This window comes from Alosa alosa, chromosome 12 (assembly GCF_017589495.1).
Source record: "Alosa alosa isolate M-15738 ecotype Scorff River chromosome 12, AALO_Geno_1.1, whole genome shotgun sequence".
Taxonomy (NCBI): Eukaryota; Metazoa; Chordata; class Actinopteri; order Clupeiformes; family Clupeidae; genus Alosa; species Alosa alosa.
This window is the reverse complement of record NC_063200.1, coordinates 25,799,005-25,809,996: the sequence shown is the minus strand read 5'-3', so window position 1 is coordinate 25,809,996 and position 10,992 is coordinate 25,799,005. Positions and strand designations below refer to the sequence as shown.

The window sequence follows — 10,992 nt, the reverse complement described above, 5'->3', positions numbered from 1 at the left end:
GAGATGAAAACACCTAATTTTTTTGCTTTTTAATTTTTAACTAGGTGGCGCTATACATGAAATAAGTGCTAATGGGATGGGTTGACATGCCCCCTTAAGACCAACATACAAAAAAAAGGTGGACCTCCTAGGCCCTACAGTTCTCGAGATATTCACAGAAAACTGTCTCCGGCCACCTACAGGCCAGTTGGTGTATAGTAACATAAATTAATTCATTGTGTGGCCCCCCATGAACGGAATTCCACAAAACTTGGCGTGCATACAGAGGGTGTCATAATGATCCTACACTTCCAATTTCGTGCAGTTTTGACTATGTTAGGTCACAGATACCTTCAATTACACCACCTCATTTTACTTTTTGTGTTTAACTAGGTGGCTATACATGAAATGAGTGGTTATGGAATGGGTTGACATGGCCCCTTGAGATCAACATACAAAAAAATGGTCCTCCTAAACCCTCACGGTTTTCGAGATATTCACAGAAAACTGTGTCTGCCCTACCCCTCCTTTCGGGGGTCCAATTCAGCTGGGGGCTACAGATCAAAAACGAAAGCGATGGTTCCATCCACCAAGTTTTAGGTGTACCCGGTCTTTCAGTGTCCCGGAATCATTGGCCGGAAATTTGGGCATCTGAAAAAAATAAATAAATAAATAAATAAATAAAAAAAAATCTGACTAAACCTATATGACCGCCGCTTCGCTGCGCAGCGGTCATAATAACTGAGACTTTGATAATGACTTCACATCAGAATAGATACGTTTCTGAAGCCCCACCTCTTGGAAATCCTGATATCTAATCGCATCCATTAAATAATGAATAGAAAATAGGACTGTCACAAATCTCAAAACAAATATTTTTAAAAACATTTTGTGTAACTCCAGATTCATTCAACTTCATTTGCATGGAGGAACATTTTTATCCATATTCTCATGCTCCAGTAAAACAATATAACTGCTTCTGCTTTTCATCTACTGTATGTAGCAAACCTTGTTGTGAGAAAGGACTACTGTTTATGCTGGAATTTGGTACAAAATGTAAATGTAATGTTCTATGTGACCAAAACTAATTAATTTTATCTTAATTCCCCCCTGGACGGATGAAAAAAAGTTAAATTAAATCATAGTCTCCGAGGCTGCTATGCTATAGAGTCTTTTAATTAGAGGCTTTCTATCAACTTATGTATCTATTGACCCACCTAGCTCCACCTCCCCCCACTCACAGGCCGTACTTTAATGACTCCATTGCAGCTTCAGCCCCTTCTTTAGCTTGACTTAATTCTAACCGATTATATTGATGATTAAAGCTTCACTAAGAAGGAGAGGAAGAAAAAGGGGAAAAAAGAGACAGTCAGTGGCACGGATGTGAGACGAGGCATCACCAGACTTCTCTTTGGCTGTCGAGTGAACCACGCTCCAGGCCACCCTTGGACGAGAGCAATCTGTGTGTAATGCACATCTCTTTGTGTCAGCCAGAGCCGATCGAGAAGGAAGGGAAACAATGGACGAGACAAAGCAATCAGACGGAGCAAGCAGGTTTGCTGCCATTAGAGCATTGGGTAATATTAGATGAAACCCTTTGGGGAGCGTCTGGCCTATGTGAAAGAGGGGTGCATGAACATGGGGTTCATTTTTAGCAGTGAAGGCCTGGGAACTAAAAAAGAACACTGATGTGTGAACTTCAAAATGACTGCCTTGGAGGAGAAGCCAGTCTGCAGTGAAGACGTCCACAGACGGCCACTGTTCTTACTGATTATTGCCTGTGAGTTTTCTCCTTTGTAAGCTTTGGATGATAAACCTGTTGAAGTGAATGGCAAACTATTCACAATCCATAAACCTTTACAAAGTATATAAATCGTATGTGTTTTGAATTATGTAGTGTACTGAAATATAGACTGTGAAGCCCACATCTCTTGTTTAGGACTGACAGATAGCATACTCTCATAACATGTGGCACTCATTAAATACAGACACCACACCAGCTGTCTGTAAATGGTGAGTGGGGTGGGTTCCAAGTGGGGTGTATCGCTGCACTGAGTGGGTAATGCCATTAGAGACAATATAGAACATTGACATTTTATGTAATCAAAGGCGCTGGTACCTCACAGAGAGAAAGAGACAGAGAGAGAGAAAGAAAGAGAGAGAGAGTGAAAGAGAGAGTGAGAGAGAGAAAGCAAGCGAACACTGTGTAGATGTAGGTACCATATGGAATATCTCTTCCTTGATGTGAAGAGAATACCTTCCCATGCAGCCACCAGAGAAAATTAAATGGTTGTCTTTATGGTTAGTACATGAAAAATAATGTTTGATTGTGATTTTCTGAGCGAGAGGAGAGTAGAGGTGAGAGTAAGACTATGTGCCTTACATGCTGTGAGGGGGAGTAAATTGCCAGTAGGCTGCAGACAGTCTCTTTTTAGATATTCTCTTTGTCAGTAAAGACAGCCATTTCAGCAATGCACTGAATGTACATTAAACTGATTTCCTGGGCTTTGCATTTCAAGACAAGTTGCCCTCATCCCATTATTGACAAACAAATGTTTGTTGTTGCAAAAGAACACATGGCACATCACACCATTACCTATTCCCTCTGGTATGAGATGAACATTTAGTGTTCTATTTAAATCTGTCTCATTACCTTATCAGAACATAGCATACTATGTTTGGACAACAGTGTGCTTTTACATAGAACTGTTAGAATGGAAGTTAATCAGGGGTCACTTCAAATAGGAGACCTATTCTAATTATATTAAAATAAAACATATTCAGAAATCAGCACAAACAGCTAAATTCAATTATGACTCATTCCTGCAACCTTTAAAAAAAAAAAAAAAAAAAATTAAATGAACAAACTGCTTGTTGACAGCGAGCTAATGCAGCTTTGTCAGAGGACTTTGCCACAGAATACATACACTAGTGCATGTCCATTATATAGGACAGGACAGCTCAGATTTGCTACTGGAAAAATTCTGTCAGATTGGCGGCTGCTCACGTATGAGAAATGGGGCTGAGTGGTGGTGACACATCAAAAGGTTGCACGTACTTTCCCCCTGTGCTTTTAAATAAACCTTTGTTTCTGCAGATGACAAGGTCAGCGCTTTCAGCTGCCTGTAAAGTGGAATTCGGGTGATGACAGGCTGTGGTGACACATTGTCTAAACACATGGACTTGCCACGTCTCTTATCGTTTCTGGAGAATAACCTTGTCAGTCAGTGTATGTGGAGGTTTCGTTTTTCTTTTTTCCCCCCTGATATACTCGCTAAATACCAACAAACAAGACACATTCCTGAAAAGATGTGTCTCTATTCACCAGCTCCCTAAGGAATACTTGAGAGGTATGTGTGTGAACCCACATACTGTACATATATCCACACATGCAAAAACAGACTACAGTACAAATGAATGAGGAAAGCCCTGTTCAGTGGAGAGACACTAGCATAAAACATCAAATGTAGCTCCATGGTCTTTTGTGAAATGCTATTTCAATGGAGTAGTAGGCTAATGTGAGTTTTACTTTTTTGGTTGTGTCAGCATAATCCTAAAATATAGTTTCTGGAACTTCAGCAGTAATGTGTTAATGGAGCATGTGCCCTGCGTTAATAAACAAAGAGCTCTACTTCCTGGCAAAAATTTAGATTTTCCATGTGTCAAATCACAGAAAACACACGGTTACACTTTACTTGACAGTATTGACATAAGAGTGACATGACACTGTCATGAATGTGTCATAAACAAGTCATAAACGTTTATGACATAACGCTTCTGTTATTAAGTGACATTTGTTTTTTGTCATAACAAGTTAGGATTAGGGTTAGGTTTAGAGTTGTTTCTTAGTGTTTTATGCCCCCAACGTTGTCTTCAAGGCAGTGCTGCCTGGAAGGCACTAGGGTTAGGCATGGGTTAAGGTTAGGTTAGGTGCCTTTAAGTCAGCGGTGGCAGGTTAGGTGCCTTTAAGTCAGCGGTGGCAGCGCTGCCTGGAAGACAACGTTGGCGGCATAAAACACTATTGAGCGTAAGAGTTAGGGTTAGAGTTAGGAAATTAGAATTAAAATTAGTTTTGGTGAGTGGTTGTTTTGACCATTATGCACTGGCCAGTTGTCCCCGCCCCACTAATCCCATCTAAAAGTCAAATAAAATAAAATAAAAGTTTAGGAAGTTATAAATAGGAGTTATAAAAAAGACACAGAGTGGTTTAAAACTTTAATTTAATTTTTCATTAAAACCTTTTGGGTGTAATGTTTGAAGTTTTAAAATCCACAATCTCTCTGCTCTTTTCCTCTGTAAAACGGTCCAGCCTGGGTTCCCTTCAAGGCCACAGACCCTCAAATGTGTGATGTCGTGCGTCTGAAAGTGTGTGACGAGGTAAGTGTTGAGTGTATTTTTGTGTATGTTGTGCAGATGTTGTTTGAGGCGTGTGCGTAGTGTATGTCCAGTTTCCCCAATGTACAGCATGTGACAGTAAGTGCAGGTGATAGCATAAACTAAATTGGGAGTGTCTAAATTTAAAGGGTTAATGGGTGCAGAACAGTGACTATGGGTATTGGTGATAAATAAGTGAGGGGTGAAATGTAGGTTTTCTTTAGGGGGTGGGGGTTGTAAGTGACGGGTGAAGGTGGTGCGTATGAGGAGGTCTTTGAGGTTTTTATTGCGTCTATATGTGGAGATGAGTGTGTGGTGTTGGAAGGTGGGGTGTGTTGTTTGGAATTCAGTATAATGTTGTTTCAGTGTGTGGTGTAGGTGTTGTATGCCGTGTGCATAGGTGCCAATAAGGGGCAGGAGATGGGGTGGGTCAGGGTTGGGATTAGGAAGAGGGTTGGGGTTAGGGTTAGGAAAAGGGTTGGGTTTAGGGTTAGGAAAAGGGGTGGGGTTAGGGTTAGGGTTAGGAAAAGGGGTGGGGTTAGGGTTAGGAAGGGAGTTGGGGTTAGGAAAAGGGTTGGGATTAGGATCTAGGTTGGGGTCAGGGTTGGGGTCTGGGTTGGGGTTAGGAGGAAGGTCTGGTGTGGGAGTGGGTGATGGGCAAGTGTTTGGAGTGTATGAGTGAGTGGGAGCAAGGCCGGCCAGAGTCAAGTGTTTGATGTGGCGGAGGAAACGTTTAGAATAATGCCTCTTACGGAGGGCTTGAAAGAGTTGTTGTATGGCATGGGGAAGGTCTGTGGGGAAGGAGCAAATGCGATGAAACCGGATGATTTGGGATTTAACTATGGATCTAAACGTGTGTTTGGGGTGATTACTGTGCTTGTGCAAAAGTGAGTGAGTGTCTGTGGGTTTAAAATAAACTTTGGAACTAAAAGATTTATGTGTAGGTGAAATGGGGGTGAAAAAAAAGATGGTGGTGTCTAGAAAATTAATCTGGTGAGGGTCAATTGTGGCCTTAAGTGAGATGGATGGGTGATGTGAGTTTAGAGTTAGGGTTAGAGTTAGAGTTAGGGTTAGGGTTAGGGTTAAGGATAAGTTTTGGGTTAGGGTTCATGTGTCATGACAGTGTCATGTGTTCATGACAGTGTCATGTCACTCTTATGTTGATACTGTCAAGTAAAGTGTTACCAAACACACTATTCAGTTCAGACACAAACAATACTTCACCATTCATTTCCAATGAAAAGTGGATAACTGACAATTACACCAGGTACCAGGTACACCATTTTAAAGGAACGCGCCACAGTTTTATGAAATTGGGTTATTCACCATCTCCCCTAGAGTTAGATAAGTGAGCAAAAGCATTTTTGTCTCCGTGCATGCATTGTCTTAGTCTGCCAGCACCATCGCTAGCTTAGTTTAGCATAGTGAATGGAATCTCTCACCGGATAGCATAAAAATGAGCCAACAAAAAAAAAAATCCCTAATTACTTCTTGTGGCCTGCGTATTCACAATGAGTACAAATGGCAATGTAGATTAAGACGAGGCGATTTCTTAGGCAGGTATTGGCTTGGGACCATTTTGGGCCTAAGCACTGCTACTTGGGTGCAGAGATTGTTTGTTCTGTGGCGAGTGAGACAAGGTACTCATGTGTTGCATGATATCTCTGCACCCAAGTAGCCGTGCTTTGCCCCAATATAGTCCCAAGTCAATATCTGCCTAGGGGAGACAGTGAATAACCCAATTTCATAAAACTGTGCCATGTTCCTTTAAAGGGGAACTATGAAGTTTGTTTAGCTTAATTTACCTTAACTTCACAGCTACGGAGTCATTGGAATGTTTATATGAGTTTTTCTGGGGCGGATGGTGGCCTTCTCACTTCCCCCTAGCCCCTGTGAGCAGAAAAAACATCCTTGCAACTTTGGGCCGGCGGGCTGACGGACTCAGAGACAGAAAGTCTTGCAGCCTCTCGATGTAACAAATTGTTTTAGTGCACTACACACATACAGCAGACACCAGGCACCGGCTAGAACAAGGTAGCGATGGAGTTTCTTAGACATTTGTCATGGCCGAGCCATCGAAAAGAAGGGAGTAAACAGTTGTCGGACGAACAGGGAAAGAGAAAATGTCAGACTGACTGATTGAGGAGTGTCGTAAAATATATACTCTGTAGCTGTAGGGAGAGCTCTGCAGAGAAACCTGTGAGTAAAAATCGAGCAAAAAATTGCCAAAACTGCATAGTTTCTCTTTTAAGTTGAATACCGTTGCTGTTATCGTTCAGGTAAAAATAAACATAAAACTTTTAAGAACTTACTTTTAGTGTATAGGTTGTATCAGTCACCCAAGGTCTTATCTTTTTAAAGGAGAATTCAGGCGATTTTCCACATAGATCTCTGTTTCTCAAGGTCACCAAGTACAGTAGGCTACTGTCGGTATGAAATAAACAACAAAAGAAATTCTTATGTTCATGCCCCCAGAGTGTAGCACTGTAGCTGCCTGGCAGCACTAGCTGTTGGCTGCAGCAACTCGAGCTAGGTAGCACCAATTTTACTTGGAGGTCTATCTTCTCCTTTACAGTCCTACAAAGCCCTCCTCACTACTGCTTTCATGGTGTGGAAATTTGTATTCCTGGTATCTTAAACCATCCAAATGTAGTGCTGTGTGTTTCAAGTTACTGGATTATTTTGTTTTGTGATTGGAAATGTGGTCTTTCTCTGCTGGCCTTTTGCCTTTGCTCTATTTGGATATTGAGGTGGTACATCTTCAGCTTGTGAGTGCCCTGTCTGAAATGGTGTGTGTCACCATTTGCCTTCTGGTGAAGAGTATTTATTTGATTAGTAACTGTTTTGTCTTTCAATATTTATATCTTGAGCTCTTGAAAATAAAATGAATAAATTGTGAATTCTTTATTGGTCTTGTTTTAGAGGCCGGCTATTATAAGCTGCTTAAGTTATTGAATCAATAGAATGTTTCCATCGTATCAGCATTGATATGTGTGCCATCTTCAGCAAAATTCCAGTTTCATATGGTACAGACTTTGTGAGTGACAACCCGTGACCACTTCTAGCTGTAGGGCACAAATGTACAGCAAGTTATGAAATGTGCAAAATGAGGGGAGATTTGTTTGACCTGGGGCCATGCATGAAATCACAGCCGATTGCTCGATGGTGTTTTAAGCCCCCACCGTCGACTTCAAGGCAGCACTGCGACCGTTGACTTCAAGGCACCTAACCCTAACCTTAACCTTAACCCTAACCCTTGCCTGACCCTTGTGCCTTCCATGCAGCGCTGCCTGGAAGATGACGTTGGGGGCTTAAAACACCATAAAATCTGCTGCTCCACTGCACCACCCATGAGGGGCATAAACACAGATGTTATAAATACAGCATGGCTATTGAAAAATCAAACAGAAGAATCCTGTGCATGTAATCACAGTCTAAAAGCACTTACCCAACCGATTGTGGACGAGAAGGACTGCTAAGACAACTCATTTACGGCCAAAATAAAGCGAATGCAATATTTGTTGCAAGTGGGTACGCCACATGAAAAGTGATACAAGCAAATGTGATCCCCCTTCTGAGCATTTAAGGGGTAAACAGACCAGGAGAGGATGTATGTTACAGATGGATGCGTTCGATAAGTGCCGCGCATGCCTCGGTTTTTCAGGGTATGATTTTGACGATTGTAAAAGCTTGAACGCGATAAGAGGACGACAATTATTTTCTCTCCCATAATTGGCTTGTCAAGGGCAGCTTTCACACCCATTAAAGGCTCACACACTTCTCCTTTTTTACAGTGATGTTCAAGAGCAGCTTTGTTGACCATCCTTTAATTGCTGGGGATCTGAGAAAGCCAGGCACTGGCTTGTTGACACAGGCACATTTTTAACAGGCCTTAGTGAACTGGCCTACGACAAACAGTGCAGTTGTTGCTTCATATTAAGATTACCCGTCACCACTCTATTGACACTGCACATGGTTTTCCATGCTCCTCTCTGGCTTAAACTGGCTTGTTACAGAGACGTGTGTGCCCCTGAGGAGACACTGTCTGGGAAAATCTTCAAATATATTAATTCCACAGAATTTATGGCTAACTTCTAAATGAGCAAACTGCACAGATGCACTGCTGTCAGTCAATCAAGCACAAATGAGCTCCATGTCTTCTACTTTATTCTGTGTTATTTGTTCTCTGTGTGCATTAAAGGATTTGCTATTTGTGCATGTGTGTGTGGACTGAAGATGTGCATGAAGATTTGATGTGGGGTGAGGGACGTATTATTCTGAGTGACTGGTTTACACAGTGCCAGGCAAGCCCTTTAGTTCAGACAGCATATCAAAATAATGACCCATCTAAAGCAGTTACATTATCTAAGGTAAGAGGTTAAAATAAGCAACACAAAGCAAGTCACCTGACAAGAACTGTTAAAAGGCATTCTGTGTGCTGCCACATAACTGTCTAATGGGCAGACCAGGGGGACAGAATGTTTCAAAAAGTCTTAAAAAGGAAGGTTAGGTGTGTGTGAAAATCAACAGAGAGGAGGTAGGATCTATGAAACCATTAAAAAAGCTCTTGAGTATCCCTTTGTGAAAGCTTTCCTCAGATATCAAGTGGCTATTGACTTTTCTTCATACAATATGTCTTTCTTAGCCTTATCTCCTGTTCCTTCATCTGTCACCTACCATTCTGTTCCTCCTTACTGAATGCCTTGGAAACTGAGCCACCATCAGTCTTAAATGGATCTGATCATTGGTGAGTAGAGTGAATTCTAGAGGGAGACACAAAATTGAATGCAACTATCAGGGTTTTCTTTTCCACGTGTAACACGGAAAACCTGTTGAATTTTGTGGAACTTCAAAAAGGAGCACTGTTTACATACTGTGCATAATAGTATTTCAGCTACTTAGATTGTAACCTGATACAAGTTGTCTAGAATCATCAAAATAATTGCTGGCACTGGCATTTATTTGTAGTTTTTCTTCAGTTCATTTTGGTAAAGGTCTTTGGGACATGCCATTGATTTTTGACTGTCAGCTGTCACCAGAGTCCAAAATAAAGGAGCGAAAGGGCCAGAGGTCATTGCTGACTCTAAATTAAACTCAGGAACCAATCTTGGGCGGTACTTATTATTCCAATAATTGCCTAACTGGAAAACTCCACATCTGCTGAGAGGATGACATGATGGAGAGAGCATGCTGAGCTTTTAATTGGTTATAGCCAATAAGCCAGATGTTTAATGTAGCCATTACATCAATTCATGAGCTTTATGTCAAGGCTGTCATAATTTTGGATTATGATGCGTCTGCACTGGTGTTGAATTGAGATAATTATTCAGTTAATGTATCTTAATTATATTCTCACTCCATAGAATATCAACTCTCCCATTGTTCACTACCGACACAGTGTGAGGATATCAACTCATGCCATGCAAAAGGACCATGAGGCATGATCAGAAATACTCCATAACACCATATTCAGAAGCTACTTCTACATAACCTTGTTGCAACTGCAATTAGTAAATTCAATGAACTGACAGCATCCATTCATATTGCCAGGTCTAAAGAGCAGTAGTTAACAGATGACCTAAGCTGTGGACGTCCGTCACACTTTTATGTGGTTGTTGTTTGCGGGCTGTTAGTCATTTCGTTTTAGAAGTGTTCTAATCACCGTTATAATGTGGAACACTTGCGTCCGATCTGACGTGTGGCGTGGCGGCTGCACAAGGCTCATAGGCGCAACTTCAACTCACGGGAGAGACGCGGTGAAATGGAATAGCGAAGGCTAGAACGCGGTTTCAGACCCCTCCGCCAACTGGACTGAGACAGCTGACTGTTCGGACAACGATAAAAGACAGGCACGTGAATAAACAGAAGTAAATTACTTCGATTAAATTCGATATTAACTGGAGAGGGCAATCGCCTAACTTCAGAGAGGAGGATCATTGCTCATCAGCCCTAAACCAGCGCGGCATCCACTTCTCTCTCAATGCCTGTAAATATGTGGTTAGAACGAAAACAACGCAAGGATAGCTTGACGGATGCTGCTTAGTTTATTGAACATTTCAAAAGTATGAGCGGTCAACGAGCATAATCTTTTTTTTAATTCCTACTTTTAGTGTTAAATGATCGTGTTTTATTCCGTGTTGCGTTGGAAAATATTTGAATGAGTGCAGAATTCAATCATTTTGTTTGAAAGTGGAATTCCGGGCAAAGACGGGAGTATGAGGATGGATTTCTAACTATTGTTAAGCATACTAACGGAGTCATCGGCGTTGGACATGAACCTGTGGTGTGAAAATTGTGTCGACACTAGAACCACGTTGGACTTTTAACCGGGCAGTGCAGGAAATTACTCTACTGATTCAGCAGTGAACGACATCAGGGATTCCTTTCCCTAGCTCGGAGTACGCATGGGAATTATCATGTTTTTACTTCATACTTTCACTGTCCTCTTTGTACTGGGTGAGTAGCCTCCACATGCGACTGAGCAAATTCAACACGTTTTGTAAAAATAGCTAGATTTAATGTAGCCTATCCAAACTGTGTTTGACATAATTTACTTAAGACCATAGTGTAATTATTGATACCTCAGCGAGGGGCATGCTTGGCTAAAGTATATTTGAAATTGGAATGTAGATATAAAAT

At 41.4% G+C, this 10,992-nt stretch overlaps 1 protein-coding gene across 1 annotated transcript in view; it reads left to right on the top strand.

Moving 5' to 3' along the window:
- Nucleotides 1-10,039: 10,039 nt before the first annotated feature.
- Nucleotides 10,040-10,992, top strand: part of gfra2b (GDNF family receptor alpha 2b) — a 41,021-nt gene continuing 40,068 nt past the window's right edge. Inside the window, exon 1 of the mRNA XM_048259617.1 lies at nt 10,040-10,809. Coding sequence (XP_048115574.1) covers nt 10,758-10,809 — 52 coding nt within the window. The 5' untranslated portion in view covers nt 10,040-10,757. The remainder of the gene's footprint in view (nt 10,810-10,992) is intronic.